We start from the raw sequence: 24,578 nt of genomic DNA, 5'->3' as shown, positions 1-24,578 counted from the left end.
CTATAGGTACTTGCTCCTCTGTAGCAGAATAGTACAACTGTGTATGTTCCTTTCAGACTGTCTTTGTTACTTCTGCTGTTCCTTAGAGAACAGCTGCAATGAAGTAAAGAAACCACTGTCAAGCCCATTAATACAATTGTCTTCTATGTTGCTTCCTTTACAGTTCTTATGGGATCTTAAAACATCCCATATGCTGGTAGCACATGCTCTCTGCCTTTTGCTTTTATTTGGCACCTCCATTTTACATGTTAGATGAATAAAAGTAATAGTGTTTGCATTCAGTTGAGGAAAGGCTTCAGAGGGGGAGGTGACAGAAGCAATTTGTGTTTATTTACTTGTAGAAATTCTTACACTAGAAATACCATACGGCCAACAGTTCACAGGCATGGAGTGGTGGGACAATCCTAATAGTTGTGCATGGGTGGCTGTGGTGTAGTATGTTCATGTTATATAATATGTAACACTCTGGATTACAAAATAAACTAGTATAAAAATGCTTTAAATAAATAAAGCTACACTGAAGGATTGTTCTAAATTATTCATAAGCCTCTCACAATATTTCTAGTATCCTTTTCCCTTTATAGACATAGCATTTAATAATTGGTTAAAAATACTTAGAAAACAATCTCTGTTTTACTGAAAATCAGTAAAACTTCACTCTTCAAGGATGGATAGAACTAAAAGTAGAACAGATGAAAGTTTCAATGTGTCAGCTAGAAGGTACAAAGTAGCAGATTTCTACAAGGAAGGTGGTCCTTTACACAGGGACATGAACAACCGTGAATGATCAGCTACTTTGTCCGCAATAGCTACTGCAGCTGTCGCGGGCCTGGAGAGGCAGGGGACGTAACAAGGATGTGCCAGCTCCAAAGGAGCTATTAAATAGGTCGTATGGGAGCCACCTGTTAGTCTCTTTCAGGTGATGTTAACGCGCGGGGTGGATGCGACCCGTAGAAACGTAGAGCGTGCGCGCGCGTCTCGCCACCACCGCACAGCTCCTTCCGAACGTTCTCCCCCAACCCTCGCATGCGCAGTTGGCTCGTCGCCGTCTTCTAAGGCCAGCGCTATGCAACGGCCGTCGTGGGGGATTCTGCGGGCTCTCTGGTTAACGGGGATATCGATACTACTGCTCCCTCAGTGGTCCCTGCCTCAGGATAGCGTGCGTGAGTACAAGGGAGGACAGAGCCTCTAGGGGCCGCTGAGCCTCCCTTTGCCCCTTTCGCTCGCCTTCCCGCCGTCTCCCCTCGTGCTGCCTGAGGCTTCACGAAGCGCGGCGCGATGGGCGGGTCTTTCCAGGCGCCTGAGGTAACCGCGGGTGTCTCTCTCCCCGCCTACCGCCAGGTGGCGCCGAGGTGTCCTTCCTTGCTCAGCTGCGAGGCCCCGCCCCCCATTCCGCTAAAAGCGGAACAAATTGGGCTCCACATCCTCAGGCGACTGGCTCTGCCAGGCTGCCATTCTGCCCAGCCAGCTGCATTTACTCCGGAGTAAGCGCGCATGGGGAAGATATTGAGGAATAGTTTGGTTGCCTGGGGCGGGGAGAGTGTTTTGGCATGTAAAAAGACTGCATTGGTGGGGTGTTGTTTTTTTAATGCAGTGTTTGGTACCCACTAATAGCTGCCAGCTGTGCAATTTACAAAACGTGTAGTTAGACTGTTGTGGAAATATAAAGTATTGTGGACTAGAGGGTAGGTATTTCATCATATTATTTACTTAAACAGGTTTCTCTGTGTTTTAGCAACTACAACAATCCCCAAAGAACCTAGAATATGCGCTTTGAAATAGATACTTAACCTTGGCTCATTTTGTGTTCATGCTCAATTATTCCATATTTTCATACCAGTTTGTCACTGGCATATTGCCACAAACAATGAATGCAATAAGTTATCAGAGACAATGTCTGGCAAATCACCCAATTCACATGCCTCTTGTCAGTGAGGAAATTGATAAATTTGCTGAACCTTAATTCTTGGCAGAATTTGAGTTTCAACAGATATCAAGACAGTTGAAGTCTCCCATGACTACTGTGTATCTCCTTTTTGAATATTTTGTAATCTGCTCTAGGAAGGCATCATTCCAAGTCTTCAGTCTGGCTTGGCAATTTATAGCAGACACTCACAGTAAGGTCCCTGATTATTATTATTTATCCATATACTCAATCTGCCTTCCATGCCCGTGGATATTATTAGGATATGTTACAAAGGCAGGGATCTTATGGCTCAAATACTTCCTACTCTTTCCTCTCAAGTTTCCTTTTCCAGATTGCAATTCCCTTTCCCTGATAACATGCAAAGTACCTGCACCCACGAGCCTCTTTCCCCAGTTTATGCTGCAGCAGCTGTGGCGTGCAAAGCCAAATGTGCTTGAGCTGCCTGAGCCAAAACAACAAATAAATAAATAAATAAATAAATAAATACCCCCCCCCAAATGGACATTTCCTTTAAAATATAAAAATCCCCTCAGGTGGGCATGTTGGCCCCTCAAAAGAGAATATGTCCAGGATTTCCCAGACGTATGACAACCCTATGGCATAGGAGCTTGTATGCCTGGCGCACTTTTATACCTGCTTCCTGATGAATTAGCTCTAGTCTCCACATGGGAGACTCTGCAAAGGTAATAAAATCAGGGTACGGTGGTACCTCGGGATGCGAATGGGATCTGTTTCGGAGCCCCATTCACATCCTGAACTCAACCTAAGACGTGTCTGCAAGTGCGCAAGTCGCGTTTTGCCACTTCCGTGCATGCACATGACGTCATTTTGAGTGTCTGCAGATGCGTGAGTGGCGAAACCTGTAAGTAATGTGCTCTGTTACTTCCGGGTTGCCGCAGGGCGCAACTCGAATGCGCTCAACCTGAAGCACATTCAACCCATTGACTGTATTGTGAATTTCCAGAGCTGAGACAAAATGACCATCCAGTTCATAGGTAGCCAGGACCAGATTTCAGTTATTTATGGGGGGGTTGGGGGGGCCGGTTGGGGTTGGGAACAAAGCGTTTTGGATGAGATGTACTTACCATGGCAGTAGTAGAGGCTTCCTTCTCTCTTTTTTTATCCCTTTTGACTTTAACACTTATGAAATGTCACCTGTTGTGGCATTTTTTTGTTAACCATTTAAAAATGCTGCCTGTTGTGAGGGAGCAACCAGAACAGAGTTCTGTCTGCTGTATCCCAACTACCCTCCAAATGCTTCAGCAAGCACCATTTCTTTCTATATAAAAATGAGGTTTAAAAATGGCACTGAAGCTGGGGAAGATTTTTGAAGGGAAATAATTAATGTTCTCTGTAGCTGCACAGGAATTGGAGAACATTCTTCCAGGCAGTCATTCTCCTCCTAGAAGGCACTGTGACAATGTTACACAGTGCTACAACTTGCATCATCTTGCATCTTTTTTGGAGGAGAATACTGTAATGGCCAGTAGAAAGCCTCTCCAAGAAAGAGTGCCTTTACAGAGAGGCAAGAGTGCTTTTAAAATGGGATGGAGGCATTAAAAGGTAAAAAACCCCTCCCTGAAACAGGGATAGTTGTTTCCATTTGGGGACTGAACTACTGTTCCCTGAACTAGTTTTGCTCAGCCCTAAAAGCATCATTTTAGAGCTTTCCAGAAGATTCTATCTCTGTGGGTAAATTCCCATATGTATGACTCTGCAAATAACTATTTAAAGAGAAATAATTATTGGTTTCCCCCAATTTTGGTCTAATATTACAATTTTGCCGCCATTATACAAAATAAAATAGAAATTTACTTGTCATCTGGGCAGCGCAGGACCTGTATACACACTGCCCTGGGGAGGTCACTTCAGTGTTGTTAACACACTAGTTTGACTTTGCCCTTGGAGGCACACTCCATTGTCTCTCAAGATAGATGGATGTCAACCAACAACATGCTTAAATAAATTTTAATATTTTAAAGCATCAAGAATTGAATAACCAAAATATAATACTATTATAGCATTATGAATATGAACTTTTTCTGATATGTTTCTAGGTTTCTTCTGTACAGCTCCTCCAAACATTTCTAATGGATCTCACAATGGGACTGGAGCCGCTTTTTATGTTCTTGGAACAGTTATAACATACACTTGCCGTGATAATTTCTCTCTTATTGGAGCACACTCTATTTCCTGTGGCGTGGATGGTGATACTAAAGGAGTGTGGAAGGGAAAGCCCCCAAAATGCAAAGGTTGCATTTTCTTTTACTCTTCATTCATGATATATTATGATTCATAATATATTAAAAGGGAACTTTATTCTAGATAGCTGTATCCCTCCCTTTATTTGGCTTTGAATTGATATTAAGCTTCATTGTTCATGTTCAGAATCCCTAAGTTGTTTAATGATATTTTATGTGTGGAGTGATTGACAGAGGTACTTTTGTTCTCCTTTTATGTTTGTGCTCTATCTCAGTAAACATTGCATTTCACTTTTGTACTATACAGAAGCGAATGGGGAAGCCCTAATGTTTACAGGCAGTGAGGCTATATACCACGCTCCGAGTTCATGGATGTAGCCAGGATTTTTGTTGGCGGGGAGGGAGAGAACATCAGTTTTCTAAGTATTTTCATTGATTTTTATTTATTATGGGGAGCAGTTTATCTTAGTGGTCCTGATTTTGGTTAACGTGCATTAGCAGATTATTAGCTCTACAGGCCGTTCCTTCTCTGCTACTTTTCAGAGAGAATGATGTTTTGTTTCTAGGTTCCAATTTCAAACCAACCCATCCCTTTCCACTTCCAGCATTACCCCCTCCACCAAGGTGATGCCCTGGACTGGAAAATAAATTTAGCTTCCCTTTTGCACTGTTAAATCCAATGCCACTTAGCTCACCATGTTAATCAAAACACTGACTAAACCCCACCACTCAGGAATCTAGAGGGGGTCAGGGCACACAGAAATTTTGTGGAGTCAGGGTACCCACAGTGACAGTTATACATGTCGCCCTAACCTCTGCTGAATGCGTACAAGATTCTAGGGTCTGGGGCACTTGACCACAGTTTGTGTTCCTTCAGAATGAGGTACAGCAGAGACTTTATTTTACACATATTTACCACCTGGGTTTTGATGGAGAGAGAGTTCACAACATTTAAATCTCAAGAGGGGCTTGTCCTTCCCAGCCGCACAGCATTGGATTCAGTGCCATCCCCATGTGTCTCTGTAAAAACCTGGTCCTGCCAGCCTGCATGGGCGCACAAACCAGACCACTATCAGCCTTTTGTTTCTTCAAGAGGCACTCCCAGCAAGCCATTGCCAGGCTGGTCTCATGAGGAAGCTAGCCAGCATTATTTCCTAGCTTTGGCTAAATTAATGAATTTATGAGTTTGCTCAAATCACAACCCTTCACTGACTCACTTATCAGGTTATACACACAAAGGGGGCTGGAGATAGATTGGATGCACGATCATGGCATGGGGAGTGGGGTTCACACTTTGTTTCCTTATATGGCTTCTATTTGCATTGGGAGAGAAGTTCATTTTTTAAAAATCATGACTAAAACTGTGAATAAAGCCATTTCTCTGCAAAATCTAAACATTTGAGAGATCCATTCATCATGCTTTGTGGTCTAATGGTCAGTGGATGGATTGGCCTTCCATAGTATCTGTTTAGCATTTCTGTACTGGATCTGTCACCATATGTGTATTAGCACTTGGAGCTAATAAATTGTTAACCTTGGAGAGGTTTCTAGAAGATCCCACCTGTGATCTCCTTAATGGATTATTTCCTATATATATTCAGGTAGGTAGCCATGTTGGTCTCTGACGCAGTCAAAATAATTTCTTTTTAAATTGTCCATTAGCACCTTAGAGACCAACTAAGTTTGTTCTGGGTATAAGCTTTCGTGCACATGTTCCTATATATATATATGTACTGTAATTGTTTGGAATACCAATTTAAACATTAGATACAGATCAGCAATTCTAATACAAGTGACACCACGTTTTAGTTTTATTTATTTTAAATATGCAGGGCAGTTACGGTAGTAACAGCTTTTGTAGAGAACTTGTGACATAGGGCACAGAGTAACATATAGCCAGACAGTGAGTATCAGGTTTTTTGTTGGTTTTTTTTGGAAAACTAACTTTTTAATAAGGCTTCAGCAGAATATAATGACATTTGAGAAAATGTAAATAAACTATATGCAATGTTCTATTTCTTAGTTTTTGTTTTTTAATATTCCTGTCTGCTTATAGTGGTGAAATGTAAAGATCCAGTAGTTGAACATGGATTAATATTAAGCGGATTTGGACATTCGTATACATATGGCAACACTATTATATTTGAATGCAAAACTGGATATTTTCTGATGGGAAATTATTTAATTAAATGCGGAGCGAACAGTAGCTGGTATCCTGCGCTGCCTTCATGTAAAGAAAGTAAGAATATCAAAGCATTCAAATAGCAATTATGCTTCCTCAGTCAGTGATAAAAGATGGTTTACTAAATGTGGACTTTATAAATTCAACATCACTTTATATAAATTCACTTTATAAATTCAACATCAGAAGGGACATCTCCCAAATTCTCTCCTACTTTTATCCTGTTGAATAGCATTAACAAAGTATGTATGTGTGACTGTTGAATGGTTAAAAGAATATTTGACATCCTGGCAGAATGCACTTTGAGGAATGTGTGTTTATAAAGGGCCAGTTCTTCTTTCAGTTTCCCTCTTGTAAGTTCTCATCTTTAATTAGCTAGAACAAGTTTGTTTGTTTACATTTATATTTCATCTTCCCTCATGGAACACAATGTTTATTTTTACAATTTTTGTGGGGACTTTTTTGTTGCAGTTGATCCAGGTTTATGCGGTGCCCCATTAATTCCTAGTGGGACTGTGCGTCCATTGCAACATCAGTATAAGATTGGAACAAGTGTTGTTGTAACCTGTAATAAGCAGTATTCTTTTCCTGATGAAACCATGGAGATGAATGTAGCATGCCAAGGCTACAATTCCTGGTATCCTCCTGTGCAAGCATGTTTCTGTAGGTATAAATATAGCTTTGGGGTATTCAGTGATTTCTGTGTTTATTTACCACAAAATTAATACCTCATCATAGGGCTACTACTTTAATACCTCCCTATGTTTGTGCTCACATATAATGCAAGAGGAGCTACACTGATTAATTGCTAGCTGGATTCAAAAGGCATTGCTTTGCCTTACGTTCAAAGGATAGTCTAGGGGAAAAGTAGAACTAATCAGAACAATTGTTTAAAGTGGTATGGTGTCTGCCTACTTTCAAGGAAATGTATTGCATGGGATTAAAGCAGAGAGTTGCATCCTTTCCTTTTGAATTAACTAATCTGGGAGTATACGCAGCACAATATTGCTCAAAAACAGTCAGCTGGGATTGTTATTTTGCTCATTATTGTATGTGCTACAATTCCAGAAACTGAAAGAATGGGAGAGACATCAAATCGGATCAGTATATAAAAAGAAATAGAACTCAATGAACTTTGTTACTGACAACTTGATGGCAGAGGAAGGATGATGGCTAATTTTGAGCCATAAAACCTTACATTGCTCAGAACCTCAATACCTTAGGTGCTTTCGTCACCTCATATGAACTTTCATGGACTCTGTAGTTATAATCAGAGACCTCCTCAGTGTACCCACCTCTGGGGGAGGTGGCAACACAAGAACGGACATTTTAAGTGGTCACTCCTCCTTTGTGGAATTGTGGCACTAATGTTTATCCAGGCTGTTAGTTAAATGGAATCATGCTGCAGGGATCAAGACCATATTTGGCCTGATTGTAGTTGTAATTTTTAGTTGGCTGTGGTAGGTTTTATCATTTTTACAATATTTTTTATCACTTTTTAGATCAAATCTGGCTTTTTGTATTTTCTTGCTGTATTTGTTTTTAAATGTGAATCTTGAATCTGCTTTGAGACATTGTGGAAAGTGCCAAATAATATATAATAATAATAATTTATAATAATAATAATTTATTATTTATACCCTGCCCATCTGGCTGGGCCTCCCCAGCCACTCTGGGCGGCTTCCATAAAAACCAAAAATACAGTAAACTATCACACGTTAAAAACTTCCCTGAACAGGGCTGCCTTAAGATGTCTTCTGAGTGTCAGGTAGTTGTTTATCGCTTTGACATCTGCTGGAAGGGCGTTCCACAGGGTGGGCGCCACTACCGAGAAGGCCCTCTGCCTGGTTCCATGTAGCTTTGCTTCTCGCAATGAGGGAACCACCAGAAGGCCCTCAGCGCTGGACCTCAGCGTCCGGGCAGAATGATGGGGGTGGAGACGCTCCTTCAGGTATACCGGACCGAGGCCATTTAGGGCTTTAAAGGTCAGCACCAACACTTTGAATTGTGCTCGGAAACATACTGGGAGCCAATGTAGGTATTTCAAGACTGGTGTTATATAGTCTCGGCGGCCGCTCCCAGTCACCAGTCTAGCTGCTGCATTCTGGATTAGTTGTAGTTTCCGAGTCACCTTCAAAGGTAGCCCCACGTAGAGTTCATTGCGTTTAGGGCTTTAAAGGTCAGCACCAACACTTTGAATTGTGCTCGGAAACATACTGGGAGCCAATGTAGGTCTTTCAAGACTGGTGTTATATAGTCTCGGCGGCCGCTCCCAGTCACCAGTCTAGCTGCTGCATTCTGGATTAGTTGTAGTTTCCGAGTCACCTTCAAAGGTAGCCCCACGTAGAGTTCATTGCAGTAGTCCAAGCGGGAGATAACCAGAACATGCACCACTCTGGCGAGACAGTCCGCAGGCAGATAGGGTCTCAGACTACGTACCAGATGGAGCTGGTAAACAGCTGCCCTGGACACAGATTTGACCTGTGCCTCCATGGACAGCTGTGAGTCCAAAATGACTCCCAGGCTGCGCACCTGGTCCTTCAGGGGCACAGTTACTCCATTCAGGACCAGGGAATCCTCCACACCTGCCCGCCTCCTGTCCCCCAGAAACAGTACTTCTGTCTTGTCAGGATTCAACCTCAATCTGTTAGCCGCCATCCATCCTCCAACCGCCTCCAGACACTCACACAGGACCTTCACTGCCCTCACTGGTTCTGATTTAAAAGAGAGGTAGAGCTGGGTATCATCCGCATACTGATGAACACCCAGCCCAAACCTCCTGATGATCTCTCCCAGCGGCTGCATGTAAATGTTGAAAAGCATGGGGGAGAGGACAGAACCCTGAGGCACTCCACAAGTGAGAGCCCAGGGGTCTGAACACTCATCCCCCCCACCACTTTCTGAACACGGCCCAGGAGGAAGGAGCGGAACCACTGTATGACAGTGCCCCCAGCTCCCAGCCCCTCAAAACGGTCCAGAAGGATGTTATGGTCGATGGTATCAAACGCCACTGAGAGATCCAGCAGAACTAGGAAACAGCTCTCACCTTTGTCCCTAGCCCGCCGGAGATCATCAACCAGTGCGACCAAGGCAGTTTCAGTCCCATGATGAGGCCTGAATCCCGACTGGAAGGGATCCAAATGGTCCACTTCTTCCAGGCGTGCCTGGAGTTGTTCGGCAACCGCTCGCTCAATCACCTTGCCCAAGAATGGAAGATTTGAGACTGGGCGATAGTTGGCCATTGTGGCCGCATCTAAAGATGGTTTTTTAAGAAGCGGTTTAATAACCGCCTCTTTCAGCGGGTCTGGGAAGGCTCCCTCACGGAGGGAAGCATTCACCACCCCACGAAGCCCATCGCCCAGTCCTTCCCGGCTAGCTTTTATAAGCGAGGATGGGCAAGGATCCAGGAGACAGGTGGTTGGTTTCACTCGTCCAAGCAGCCTGTCCACATCCTCGGAGGTAACAGATTGGAATTGATCCCACTCAACTTGACTAGACAGAACTCTAGCACTCTCCCGCCCTGGCCCTGATATATATATATATATATATATATATATATATATATATATATATATATATATATATATATGCTTTCGTAGATTTTCACGGGTACAGGAATGCAGGTTTTGGTGTCCTCGGGTGTCTTCCCGTGTAAAAGTTGGGGTGTCTAGGCGACGTTTCGACGAGGTCTCACTCGTCATCTTCAGGCTGGTGCTTTCGGCTTCTTGTTACTGGAACAGAGCAGGATCTCAGTGTTTGAGTTCCTATAAATACTGTTGAGGGGGTGTGGTGTATAGCCTCCAATGTTCTGGGCAGAGAGGAAGTTCCCAGGCTAGTGTGCCTTTTCTTCTTTTGTTCCTTAATTACTTGAGGGATATCTTGAGTGATTTCTTGAGTGATATCCTGAGTACCACTTAGGTGGGTCATTAGGTGTGGATTAGTTGCTAAAGTCTTTGTGTCTTGACCTCTTGAACTTTGTGAAGAGTTTTTCTGAGAAGATGGCTGTACTGCACTTAGTTGTGCTCTGGCTTGGCTTCGTGTATAGGGGCGAGCTGTGGTTTTGTGGCCTGTGTCAGCCAGATCTGTGTAGGGATTGCAGGGGGGTGCAGCATCCGGAGGTGCCACCATGGTTTGGCTACTGGATGGTGTCTGTAATTTGTCTGTGGAGAGGGTCTGGGTTTGGGTCTGGTGTGGTTGATTGGTGATAGCGTTCTGTGTGCCTCTGGATCTGGTGTCAGTTTTTGTGGGGAGGGCTAATTTCCAGATGTCTGGCAAGCGGGATGTGTCGTCACGCTTGTTCATGTTGTGAGGGTGTTTCTCTATCTCGATGGCTTCCATGATTATTCTCTTGTGGTGATGTTCCATGTTAAAGAGCAATTTGGAATCTGCAAAATTAATTTCGTGTCCTGTTTCTTTCATGTGTTGGAAAAGAGAGGAAGTTTTTTCTTCTTTTTTGACGGCATTCTTGTGTTCTGCGATACGTGCATTTATTCGTCTGTTTGTTTGTCCAATGTACGTGGCTGGGCAGACTTTGCAGGGTATTTCATAGACCCCTTGGTTTTCCAACTGGATTTTATCCTTGGGGTTTCTGAGGATATTGGCTATTTTTTGGTTGGTGCAAAAGGCTGTTTTGATATTGTGTTTATGGAGGATTTTGCTAATTTTATCTGTAGTGCCCTTGATATAAGGAAGGAGGGCCATGCCATTGTTTTCTTCTGTGTCTTGGTTTTTGGGGGGTGTTTCTTTTTGGATTAGCTTCGTAACCCTGTTTTGCTGGTATCCATTGGCAATTAACACATTTGAGAGATTCTGTAACTCAGTTGTCAAGTGGTCTTTGTCAGCCAGGCGTTTGGTTCTGGAGATGAGAGTCTTGGCTACGGAGTTTATTTGTGCAGGGTGGTGGTGTGATTGTGCATGTAAGTAGCGGTTGGTGTGTGTTTTTTTCCGGTAGATAGTGTGTCCTAGGGAGCCATCAGGTTTTTTGTAGATTAGGACGTCAAGGAAGGGAAGTTGGTTGTTGGCCACACCAACACACACCAGACCCAAACCCAGACCCTCTCCACAGACAAATTACAGACACCATCCAGTAGCCAAACCATGGTGGCACCTCCGGATGCTGCACCCCCCTGCAATCCCTACACAGATCTGGCTGACACAGGCCACAAAACCACAGCTCGCCCCTATACACGAAGCCAAGCCAGAGCACAACTAAGTGCAGTACAGCCATCTTCTCAGAAAAACTCTTCACAAAGTTCAAGAGGTCAAGACACAAAGACTTTAGCAACTAATCCACACCTAATGACCCACCTAAGTGGTACTCAGGATATCACTCAAGAAATCACTCAAGATATCCCTCAAGTAATTAAGGAACAAAAGAAGAAAAGGCACACTAGCCTGGGAACTTCCTCTCTGCCCAGAACATTGGAGGCTATACACCACACCCCCTCAACAGTATTTATAGGAACTCAAACACTGAGATCCTGCTCTGGTCCAGTAACAAGAAGCCGAAAGCACCAGCCTGAAGATGACGAGTGAGACCTCGTCGAAACGTCGCCTAGACACCCCAACTTTTACACGGGAAGACACCCGAGGACACCAAAACCTGCATATATATAAATATATATATATAAAGGATTTTTGTATACAAACCAAGAATTAAGAATTTACAACACTATACAGATGAAACTCGAAAAATTAGAATGTCGTGGAAAAGTTCATTTATTTCAGTAATTCAGCTTAATAGGTGAAACTCGAAAAATTAGAATATTGTGGAAAAGTTCATTTATTTCAGTAATTCAGCTTAAAAGGTGAAACTAATATATGAGATAGACTCATGACATGCAAAGAGAAATATGTAAAGCCTTTATTTGCTATAATTGTGATCATTATGGCGTACAGCTGATGAAAACCCCAAATTAACAATCTCAGAAAATTAGAATATTAAATGAAATAAGCAAAACAAGTATTGCAAATAGAGCAATATTGGACCACTGAGAAGTAGAAGCATGCATATCTCTCTTTGCATGCCATGAGTCTATCTCATATATTAGTTTCACCTTTTAAGTTGAATTGCTGAAATAAACGAACTTTTCCACGATATTCTAATTTTTTAGTTTCACCTGTACATTGCAATGTTTTCTTAATGTTTTGGTGACAAATGCTTTTCATGTTGCAAATTAAATTGTGCCTTTTTTACGAAGTCAGACTATAGGGCCATTTAAGTCAGTATTACCCATACTGACATGCAGCAGCTCTCCAGTATTTTGGGCAGGGGGCATTCCCAGCCCTAGATAGCATAGATTAAACATGGGATCTTTTGCATACAAAGTAAGTGTGCTACCACTGAGCTACAGCCCTTCCAACCACAACAACACTTTGTTAAGCTAAAATATGAAATATTTGGAAAATAATGTGTGCTTTAGTGTTGCTTTGTTTTGTTTACAATAGTTTGTGTTTTCAGTTAGAACTTCACCAGACATTTATTACCTGTCTATCCGTAATGCAAAAATAATCCGGGGGAAGAAAACCAGCTATGAGCCTGGAGATACAGTTACTATTCGATGTTCTGCTGGCTATACATTAGCAGGGCCATCTGAGATTCGCTACATTGGTGGGAAGCAATGGTCACCTAAACTTCCATCTTGTTACCTGAGTACGTATGAAGTTGTAGATATATAGCAACACTTATCTGACACTGCTGTCACTTTTCAGGTGTCACTCTTGCTTTTCCTCATACAGGAGATTTTCTTTCTATTACTAGCTTGAGTTTGATGCATATGAGCAGTTCACCTGGCAGTAGGCCACTGGGAGCACCCTCTGTAATAATTAAGAGTCCCTGTGAGTGAGCTAGGAAAGAGGATAGGTGGCTAGGGAACCTGTTCCTGACACCAGTGGATAATCTAAATCAGGAATAGGGCTTCCACGTGTTACTGGACTACTACAACTCGTTACAAATCCTAACAAACTTTGAAGGTCCATAGGTTCCTCATTCCTGATCTGAAGTAAAGTAAATTTCCATTCTACCAACTCTTTAAGAAGTGTAATATTTAAAACCAATTAGAAGCAAATAGTATTCTCTTACCTTTCATTTTATAAGCCACATTGAAAAAGAAACTAGACTATTATAAACAGAAATGAATGGCCAGATGGGGAAGGAACTACTACATTCATGAGCATACACTGTCATAAACCTAGTTTGTGTTTCATTTTGTGGATAAAATTGCTATTGTACTTGGATGTCAGAGTTTGATAAGAAGGATGGATGGATTTGCAATGATATCTAGTCATGTATTCCAACCTTAAGATGTAGAGAAGCTTCTTGGAGGCTTGAGACTTACCACCTGTTCACTGGATCCTAGGTTCTTTTTGGATATTAAGGACTAAGGTGACCGTGTAGATCTTTGGAGTAATAAATTGGACCAAGGTGGAGAGCCTTTAGCTTGCTGGCCAAACTTGGTCCACCAGGGTTCCAAATTTGGTCTGCAGCAGCATTACCCCCCCCCCCCCGCAATAAGAAAATATGTCCACCCATCTCACACTTTACATTGTATGTGATGTCAGTTTTGAGGCAGGTACTTAAAGTCAGTTCCCAGTTGTTCCTTTACTTGAGTAAGATGTGGTCTCACCACCCACCTTGCTCAAGGAGGAGAAAGTGTTATTTCAGCAAGCATCAAACAGAGACTAAGACATATATAGCAGCAGCAGCCCCATTGCTAGCCCTGTCTCACTGGAAGATGCCTTTTCAATTAAAGGCCCCCAGCCTGTTCCATCAGTCTTCTACTCCAGTGGAGCAGGGGAGACCCTGCTCTCAACCGGGGCCTCTGTGATGGAGTCCTTAGAGTCTGAAGATGGCAACACTGTATCCTCAAATTGGAGCGGCACTGGCATAACAGACGTATCTGATGGAAGTGTTTCTAGGATTGGTCCCGCAGGTCTTTCCCCTTCTGCTTCAGAGTTCTTGCCCTCATCCATTGAAGACAAGGAATCCAGCTCCAGGGTTGTGACATAGTTTTGCCTGGTGTACTAGTTACTTACCTTCCTGGAAAAGATAGCTCTGGCCATGGTGACACATACCTTGGTCACTTACAGGTGTAGGGCTGCCCTTGAAAAGTTTTTGGAAACTGCAGCTGCTGCAAAACATAGTTGGCAGGTATGTGCTTTTAGACCATAGTATGCTGGTTTTACATCAGTTGCAATGATTTCAGATTTGTTTCCATACTCAACTTATGGTGCTGGTTTTACCTTTATAGATCTAAAGTGTTTTGAGACTAAAATATCTGAAAGACAGCCTCCTCCAATACAAACCTGAATATAGGTTACATCTTTGGAGTCCTCTTGCCCCACCACTTAGAGTTTCTCTGTGGCAACACCCCATCTCTGAAATTCCCTCCTGAAATATGAGTGGCATCCCTGATAGACTTCAAGTGTGAATTAAACACATTTAATTCTCCTGGCCTTCAGTGGTAACTAAGATAGTTGTAATCTCCTGGTTCTGCTTTTATCCTTTGCTGTTAATACTATTGAAATGTTCTTATAGTGATTGTACATTGTTTTGACTTACAGAAATATTTTTACAATGCTTTAAAAGGTGGAATAGATACCTTTGAAACCATGTAATTGGTGCCACTTGGTGCTTTCCTTGTGGGGCTAATAACTGAGCTAGTAATTTTCATCAGGACAGTACCAGAGGGGGAAAGGATTACACCCCACACAAGTGGACAAAAAAATACCCCCATGCCTCCTTTTTAAGAACAATACCCAATAACGTGACACATTTAGCATCACATCTACTCTGGCCCTGAAATACGTCCACCAGCTGTAGTTTGAAATTAATAGTCATTGGCAGTGCTTCAGCTAAAATTTATTTCTGATGTGACTGCCAGTGCGAATGAGCATTTCTTTTAATTAGTATTAAAGTTTTGTGAGAAGCTCACTTATCAGAATCATTTCCCCTCTCTTCTAGGTTTTGTCTTCGTACTGCTTATAGCTGGTATGTAATTTATTGAAACTGAATAAGAAATACCTGAAAATGCATTTTCAAATTTCTTAAACAAGGACCAGAGTTTTGCAGAGTCTACACACTTTTACAATAGGAAAGCTGAGCACTATTCAACAGATGTTATGCATTTTTAACTGTCACATTTCAACTACTGTTTACTTTGTCTAGAGGAACAAATGCAAACAGGCACTGGCATTTTTTTCCTGATGAGGAAAAGAGCAAATGGTTGCTAAGGCAGCAATATGGGGTGTAGTAGAAATGAACTTGAGGTGAAGGTGTGATGGAGGTTCCATCATTCCAGTAAAGTTCTGCCATAGAATTGGTTTAATTTAATCTGTCAATTCAGCATAAAATCCAAACCATGGCCATTAGAATAACGCAATAAAACCATAACCTCTTACTTAAAAAATGGTCTGCATCAGAAATATTTTCAAAGCCTGCATCTCCCATGGTAGAGAGTTTTGTATCCTTGGGTCCACTGTCATAAATTCTCTGTGTTCTGCCCACCAACCTACCTGACTCCGCTGGTGAGCATTCAAATAGGGCTTCTGTAACTGTCAATAAGATGTTCAAGGTGGAGAAAGCTTGTGGCTCAGTGGGAAAGATCTTCATTTCCTCCCACTCTGTGGGCTAACTTTGACAGGTGGCTGCTTCCAATTACCTGTCAAAGTTGACCTGCAGACTGGTGGGGAGGGGATGAGTATGCATTACTAGTATTTTCCCCACAGGGAAAGAACTTGCAAAATAGTGCCCAGTAGGACTGAATCCTACCACTGCAACAAACAGTTGATTAACAAGTGGGTGTGGTTTGGGGGAAATGGCCTCACAAACCAAATCAGACCTGATAGACCAAGATTGGTCCACATGCTGGAGGTTTCCCATGCCTGGCATAGGCAGTCCGATAAGTGACTCGACCACAAAACATTTAGTGTTGTAAAAGTCAAAACCCACACTTTATTTGGGCTCAGAAGCAAATAGGTCCAATGGGTTGGGTTCAAATGTTGCTGGCACATCAGTCAAAATTGATGAAACATACTCTTAGGCACTTCTGTTCCCTGTGCTTCCATAAATAACACTAAGTCTAGGAGGACCCCCAAGTTACAAATTTGGACTTTCAGAATGAGTTTAAATATCTCCAGATCCAGTTGAATACCTCTTTTCAAAACAATAGACACTCACAGAATCTCAATCCTGTCTTAATCTTCAGTTTATCTGCTGTGCTCCCCCCCCAAAACTGCTTTCAGATACCTGTTCAAATGTTCCACAATCCAATCATGCAAAAAAACAGTGATTTCTTACAAGTATATCTCACCATCCAGCAAAGACAGAGGTATCATTTCAAGCAGGCAATGGCACTAGAATGTGGGGCTGTGGCCTGGCAGATAAGGCCTCAAGGGTCACGCTTGGCCCTGGGGTCTCAAGTTCCAGACTCCAATATAGAAGTGAGGCAATGAATAGGGCACTCTTTTCTAATCCACTGTGACAAGAAAAGGCAATTTGGAAGGCATATGTGAAACACTCACTTGGCATGATGGATATTTCATGAGCATCCCTTTGAACTGGCCTTCAGAACAGAAATGTAGTAAAACTCTTATTAAGGACCACCCTGGGATTGATTGCCTTTTCTACAAAATGAAATAGATGTACACTATTGACTAGATTGTATTTGCTGGATTGATGACATTATGTCACTATATATTGGCTGATATTTTCCTATTTTGAATAAATTCTGCCTAATCTGAGTTAACACATGAAACTGTGTTATAATAAATTCTTCTTTAAGAAGCAGAACTTGTTTGTAAAACTCAGGGTGTGGGCAATGTTTCCCTGATTCAATTATTAGAATCAACATTGCCTCTTTCCAAAATTTGAATAATAGTCTCAGTTGTATTGCCTCATGGATGGTTTTCCAATCATTTCTTGAAGCAAACTACAATATTATTCAATGTTTGTTCAGGAGCTTTATTGTTGTACAGAATATTCATTCTTGTTTTTAATTCCTTTGCTGTATTTTTTCCATCCAGAAGAAACGATACAAGGAAGTTTTATGGTTTTTACCATATGGTTACAAAATTATGGGGAATTCACACAATATTGTCTATGAAGTAGTATCTCTGGAAATCATGGCAAAGCAGCTATTTCAAATGGTTCCGCATATTTGAAAATAAATGTGGTGAAATCACCATGTGCATTCTGTTCTTTACTATCTCAAAGTAAACCAGTTAATGGGTTCTTAAGGTGACTTTTTCCTGTTTTTTTGTTTTGTTTTAAAGCATGTTTGCTTATTTTCTTATGGCTGCCAGCCCAATCGGTTTACACGGCCTTGTGTTCCGGATAAAGGTAAGACTTTACCAACCTCTTACTCTCCTTTCTTCTTTGCACCTCTAAGGACCACCACACACATTATGTACACAGAAAAGGGGGCCTGGGGGACCAGATCTCTTATCCGAGAAAGTGTGTATGCATTCAGGGGCTTTTAAGCACTTACTTTTGGGGATAAAGCCTTATAGCTCCCAGAAAGCCCACACCTAAATGTGGTGCAGGTCCTCCAAAGTAGCACTGCTAATGAAAGGCGCTGCTAATGAAAAAAATTAGCTAAAGTGGTGCTTTAAAAAAGTAAGGCAGCCCACTCCTGTGCATGTAAGAGCTTGGTGATTCAATCACTTCAGTTAGTTTATGACTGAATAATCCTTTAGGGGATTTAACTGATGAAATCTGAGGAGCATACATGCTTACTTTTCCAGGGTCTTTTTAATTTTCCTATACAGTGGTACCTCGGGTTAAGTACTAAATTCGTTCTGGAGGTCTGTTCTTAACCTGAAACTGTTCTTAACCTGAAGCACCACTTTAGCTAATGGGGCCTTCCTGCTGCCGCCGCGCCGCCTGAAGCAAAGTTCTTAACCTGAAGCACTATTTCTGGGTTAGTGGAGTCTGTAACCCGAAGCATATGTAACCTGAAGAGTATGTAACCTGAGGTACCACTGTACAGTGGTTACGAACTTAATTCATTCCGGAGGTCCGTTTTTAATCTGAAACCATTCTTAACCTGAAGTACCACTTTAGCTAATGGTGCCTCCTGCTGCCACCATGCCGCCAGCACATGGTTTCTGTTCTCATCCTGGGGCAAAGTTCTTAACCCATAGGTACTGCTTCCGGGTTAGTGGAATCTGTAACACGAAGTGTTTGTAACTCGAGGTGTTTGTAACCCAAGGTACCACTGTATTAAGCTTGTGGGCCCTTGATATTTTAGCCCCCACAATATTAAATGCCAGGGAAAGCTACAGATTCAAGAAACAAACAAAAAATAATAATACTAATGCTGAAACAAGTGTTTTTAATCTTTAACATTTAACCCATTGTTTGTTAAAACAAGGCTTTATTCTAGTTATTCAGCATAAACACATGCAGTAGATCTAATTGCATGATAAAAATGTTATCAGACAAGCCTATAGCCTCCCTCCAGCCCACCTAGTTGGGTTACATTTATAATATAGTAAGCATTATTTTGAGAGTTCTGCAAGCCTCTATTTCAGAGTGTTTATTTCACCTTAAAATGTATGTATAGTTATGAATGTGAAAATCATTATCATATATAAATAAAATTAAATAAATACATTTAAAATTAAATTCCTACAATACTAATACTTAAATGGAAGACTCTGGGCTGAACTAAGCATTTGCATGTGAAGCATGTAATTAAATCTAACAGCTGTTTTAAAATAAAATATTTTGGAATGGGGCAGTATAAAGAAAAAAAGGAGATGCTGAACCCTTCCTACTACTTCTCTGCCCTAAATAAAAACTGGAATCTGAACTCTCTATGGGGTAGAGGCAGGGATTTGAGGTAGGAAAGCAGCAGAACTGGTAAGAGTTAAGCACCTCTTCCCATGTCTGCTCTAAATTGTTCCATCCCAAGCTTTTTTCTTAAAAACTGGACACTATAACCATGGTTTAATTACATGCACCTGCTAGTAGAACTATCACAGTTTATGTTGTTGGTTAGCTTTATTCATTTATTTATTTCATTTATATTCCACCTTTCATTCAAGTAGTTCATGGTGCAGTACATGGTTTCCCCTCTCTCCATTTTATCCTTTCAACAGCCCTATGAGGTACCGTATTTTTTGCTCTATACGACTCACTTTTTCCCTCCTAAAAAGGCAAAATGTGTGTGCGTCTTATGGAGCGAATGCAGGTTGCTCAGCTATCCCAGAAGCCAGAACAGCAAGAGGGATCGCTGCTTTCACTGCGCAGCAATCCCTCTTGCTGTTCTGGCTTCTGGGGTTCAGAATATTTTTTCCTTGTTTTCCTCCTCCAAAAACTAGGTGCGTCTTATGGTCTGGTGCATCTTATAGAGTGAAAAATATGGTAATTAGTGTGGGAATGTTAAGGATAGTAGGAAAGGATATATTGAATAAGTATTATCCTTCTTCATTCACACTAGTGAGTGATGTAGCAGAGCAATTTCCCCTCAATATAGCTGGAAGCTAGTTTCCAGATTTGTTTGAATCCCTTAGTTAAGATTATTTCCTGGTGTCCCCTTTAATCCCTCTTACAAGAATAAAGACACAAGAGTCTTTCTGAGTAAAGTAACAAAAAGTTTACTCACATTTCAGTTCATGATTTGATCCCTGAAAGGCAGGCTTTACTTAATAGTCACACAATAAAGTCTGAGTTTGTCTCATATGGAGATTGAACTCAAGTGCAAAATTACATTAAGATAACAAAATAGCTGCCGGAGAGCAGCATGGCAGCAAAAGATCAGCAAGCAAGAGAGCAAGAAAGGACTGAGGAAATGGCTGCATGACTCAGCCAGAGCCATGTCCATCTTCCAGGTCACATGCAGGGGGAGGATGCTCCAGATCAGTGGAACAGGAAGTTACACTGACTGGATGTCCCCCTGCCTGTGCCCACTCTAGGGAAATAAGGAATGTTGCACTTAACTGTACCAATGGATTACATCCCACAATTAGATACTGGAATATCTATTCTACTGTTTCTATAGAATCTTTCACAGTACAAAGTTATACAGTGGTACCTCTGGTTACAGACAGGATCCATTCTGGAGGCCTGGCCATATCCCGAAAAGTCCGTAACCAGAGGCGCCCTTCTGTACATACATGCAGCGCGATTCAGTGCTTGTGTGCATGCTCGTGCAGCGAAACCTAGAAATATACACTTCCGGGTTTGCCGTGTTCACAACCCGAAGTTTACGTATCCGGAGGGATACATAAACAGAGGTACGACTGTATTCTGTGTCCTTACTCGAGTTCTCAGAGTTAGAAGTTTTGAAGTTACTCCAGGAATCTGAGAGAGTGTTAGCCTTGCAACAGTTACCCTGGGTATGTCTTTTGGCTGAAAGGCGGCATATAAATTAACAGTACCATAACATCCCTGAGAAATAGGATACCTAAGAGTCAGGAGCTTGCCCAGTGTCATTATCATAGAACTGTAAGGTTGTAAAGGACCCTGAGGATAATCTAGTTCAGCCCCTTCATCCTACAACCATGGTGTTATCAGCACGGTGCTCTAACCAACTGAACTATCCTTGTTCTAGCAGGGCTTGAAGGTTGAATCATGCTCTAAGTTACTAACTCAGTTGCTCTGGAAAAAACCCAAAAGTAGAACTTTTGGCAAAATTATTTTACTCGCCCTTAAAAGTGTACTGTTTTGTTGTTACTTTCCTCAAGCTAAAGTATAGGACTTGCAGTTAATTGTAGGAGCTATACGAAGCTTAAAATCTTACTTTCTTTTTTCATTTACTCTAGCTATTCTAAAACAACTGCTAAGATGATACACCAAGTATACTAGAATACCAAAGATGCTTAAGCTCTCCTGAATCTTCATACCTCTTTGGAAAAGTGACTTGTGTAATGACAAATGCTGCTGTGGCAGCACCTTGGTGAATTCTATATGAACAAACTGCTGCATTCCCCAACAGTCTCTAAGGATGGAACTAAATGTTAAAAGAAATCCAGGTTATCTCTGAAAATGCCACATCTGTTCTGACTTTTATTCTTTCTTCTCCTTAATGTCTAGTCATTGCAACTTACCCCATGCAATCATGTCATTACACCGTGTATATGCTCAACTGCACTGTCACTGTCTTCTGCTGTTAGAGAAATGTATAGCATAAAGATGTTGAACACATCATTAAATTCTGTAGAGCAGAAGAAACCCAAACCAGGGCTGTATCCACTTTGAGACTGCTTCACTGTCAGTCTCCGTTGTCATGAAAAGGGGTTACCCTGAATTAATTAAAAACCTCTTTCAATCCAATATATCAAAATACAGTAGTAGTCCTTCTGTTGTAAACAGAATGTCATTACTATCCATGATGGTTTTCCAGAGCAACACTCGGCTGCTTTTTTCAAAATCTCTTTGGATTTTAGAAGTTCACAAATGCCATTCTGGGGTAAGACTTCATGTTTGAGATGCACTTGGTTTATACTGACCACTGCTTTAAATCTGAATTGTATAAATTGATGAAGATAATTTTGTACTTTTGTGAATCAAAGATTTTATATTGTAGGAAATATCATGCATATGTATCAATGTGATATGTTAAATCTCTGCTTTATAAATGGTGTGTAGATAGTGTGTGTCCCTGTACCTTCTTAGGCAGTTACTAGTCCTTGACTAAAATGATACTGTGTGAGAATCTTGCAAGAGTAGTCTGCACCACAAATGAAATCCTAATATACTAACGTAAGTTTTCGGCCATATACAAAAAAACAACAATACATACCACAGATCACCAGTAAATCCTCAGCTTCAACGATGTCATTTTCAATCTCCTACAGATGAAAGTTAATTCTAATTCCTTTAGAAAAAAACTTCATCGGATTCCACCTAGAACAAAATGCACTACTCTTTCCAGGATAGTTGCCTGCATTAATTCTTCCAACTTAACCCATTTTCCTTTAAAGGAAATTACTCCCTACTACATAATTCTCTGCTGAATTATGCTGAGGCATATTATAATACATTAAAATTTCAAAACATTTACACACAAAATGTCTGGAATGCTATTATAACCCCACTGGCCCAAAGATATGATACATTCCCCCCAGATCTCATCTGTATATTAACTGGGGCAGCCTTCACCTGCTCCCTTAAAGGAACAGTGCCACATTTGTGCCATATGATTTTTAAATAACATGAATACCTGTATTTTAAAAAATCCTAAGTAGAAACAGACTCTGTAAAACTAATCTTCTTGCAGAAATACTGTTATTTAAACCATTAGGAATAACTGTCTGACATATAATATGCTTCTCGTTGAGAAAGTATAAATTGCTAAAAACCTCAAGGGCATATGTTGATTTGCTCCTGTTCCTTTTAAATGTTTTCATTTTTGCTTTCTTTCACCACAACCTAATTGAGCTCTTTACTTTAAGTCACTTGGAGACTTTTGGGTAACAAGTGACTAATAAATTTAATAAATAAAATATATATTAAAGATCACATTTTCATATTACAGTACTGTCCTTTGGTCTTTGCTAGTTACTAGATTTTTCGTTTAATTTTATAGCTGATTTGCAGAGGAGCAAAAGGCCCACCCCCCTGTCCCTGCAAATAAGCTGCAACTTATTCTACAATTCTATGATTCTATAAGGTGGTGGTGTTGTTTCGTTGTTTAGTCGTGTCCGACTCTTCATGACCCCATGGACCAGAGCATGCCAGGCACTTCTGTCTTCCACTGCCTCCCGCAGTTTGGTCAAATTCATGCTGGTAGCCTCGAGAACACTATCCAACCATCTCGTCCTCTGCCGTCCCCTTCTCCTTGTGCCCTCCATCTTTCCCAACATCAGGGTCTTTTCCAGGGAGTCTTCTCTTCTCATGAGGTGGCCAAAGTATTGGAGCCTCAGTTTCACAATCTGTCCTTCCAGTGAGCGCTCAGGGTTGATTTCCTTAAGAATGGAGAGGTTTGATCTTCTTGCAGTCCATGGGACTCTCAAGAGTCTCCTCCAGCACCATAATTCAAAAGCATCAATTCTTCGGCGAACAGCCTTCTTTATGGTCCAGCTTTCACTTCCATACATTACTACTGGGAAAACCATAGCTTTTACTATACTGATCTTTGTTGGCAAGGTGATGTCTCTACTTTTTAAGATGCTGTCTAGGTTTGTCATTGCTTTTCTTCCAAGAAGCAGGCGTCTTTTAATTTCGTGGCTGCTGTCACCATCTGCAGTGATCATGGAGCCCAAGAAAGTAAAATCTCTCACTGCCTCCATTTCTTCCCCTTCTATTTGCCAGGAGGTGATGGGACCAGTGGCCATGATCTTCGTTTTTTTGATGTTGAGCTTCAGACCATATTTTGCACTCTCCTCTTTCACCCTCATTAAAAGGTTCTTTAATTCCTCCTCACTTTCTGCCATCAAGGTTGTGTCATCTGCATATCTGAGGTTGTTGATATTTCTTCCGGCAATCTTAATTCCGGCTAGGGATTCATCGAGTCCAGCCTTTCGCATGATGAATTCTGCATATAAGTTAAATAAGCAGGGAGACAATATACAGCCTTGTCGTACTCCTTTCCCAATTTTGAACCTATCAGTTGTTCCATATCCAGTTCTAACTGTAGCTTCTTGTCCCACATAGAGATTTCTTAGGAGACAGATAAGGTGATCAGGCACTCCCATTTCTTTAAGAACTTGCCATAGTTTGCTGTGGTTGACACAGCCAAAGGCTTTTGCATAGTCAATGAAGCAGAAGTAGATGTCTTTCTGGAACTCTCTAGCTTTCTCCATAATCCAGCGCATGTTTGCAATTTGGTCTCTATAAGGTGCAGTCATATAAAAAACTGTCCACCGAAACAATGTCACAAGGCTAAAATCAAAACTTTCTTTACACAACCCTACACATGGCAGGGACCCATTATACCCAGAGATTACCATGTGTAGTCAATTTAAATTTTGGAGAGTAATAGCATATGTACAAACATGTTGGTGGACAAGGATTTGAAGCTATAAGGAAAATAAACTTGTAGATATGTGGGAAGGAAGAATTATTAGATCAGGGTAGCTACTTATCAGAAGGAAGGGTAATTATTGGAATCGGAAGGCAATGAAGGATAAAACTGTCTACTGAACACCCAGTAGAGTTGGAAAAATAAACGAAAGAAAGATTGCATTCAAAAGACTCCCCAGAAGCCAAAATAAAGGCTTCTGGATAATTATTTGCTGCTATCTAGTGGTCAGCTAAGGGATGCAGGTGGCGCTGTGGGTTAAAGCCTCAGCGCCTAGGACTTGCCGATCGAAAGGTCGGCGG

The 24,578-nt window shown here is 41.4% G+C and overlaps 1 protein-coding gene across 2 annotated transcripts; it reads left to right on the top strand.

Moving 5' to 3' along the window:
• The first annotated feature begins 135 nt into the window (after positions 1 to 135).
• Positions 136 to 21,906, top strand: LOC309372642 (zona pellucida sperm-binding protein 3 receptor-like). Of its 2 annotated transcripts, XM_081916443.1 has the most exons (8): positions 136 to 1,163; positions 3,985 to 4,179; positions 6,185 to 6,367; positions 6,782 to 6,973; positions 12,771 to 12,962; positions 15,273 to 15,299; positions 17,582 to 17,648; positions 21,077 to 21,906. In XM_081916443.1, the coding sequence occupies exons 1-7, from the start codon at positions 923 to 925 to the stop codon at positions 17,644 to 17,646; spliced, it is 1,095 nt and encodes a 364-aa protein (XP_081772569.1). In that variant the 5' UTR covers positions 136 to 922; the 3' UTR covers positions 17,647 to 17,648; positions 21,077 to 21,906. The 2 variants fall into 2 exon arrangements, with proteins under 2 accessions (XP_081772569.1, XP_081772570.1); XM_081916444.1 differs by lacking the exon at positions 15,273 to 15,299.
• Positions 21,907 to 24,578: the final 2,672 nt, after the last annotated feature.

This window comes from Podarcis melisellensis (genome assembly GCF_964234715.1).
Source record: "Podarcis melisellensis genome assembly, chromosome: 6".
NCBI lineage: Eukaryota > Metazoa > Chordata > Lepidosauria > Squamata > Lacertidae > Podarcis > Podarcis melisellensis.
The sequence above is the reverse complement of the archived record's forward strand: the minus strand, read 5'-3'. Positions and strand labels throughout refer to the sequence as shown.

Coding starts and splice junctions, on each gene's coding strand:
- LOC309372642 (XM_081916443.1), top strand. CDS start 923: ATGTTAACGCGCGGGGTGGATGCGACCCGTAGAAACGTAGAGCGTGCG. Junction 1,164..3,984: donor CCTGCCTCAGGATAGCGTGC/GTGAGTACAAGG, acceptor ATATGTTTCTAG/GTTTCTTCTGTACAGCTCCT. Junction 6,974..12,770: donor TCCTGTGCAAGCATGTTTCT/GTAGGTATAAAT, acceptor TTGTGTTTTCAG/TTAGAACTTCACCAGACATT.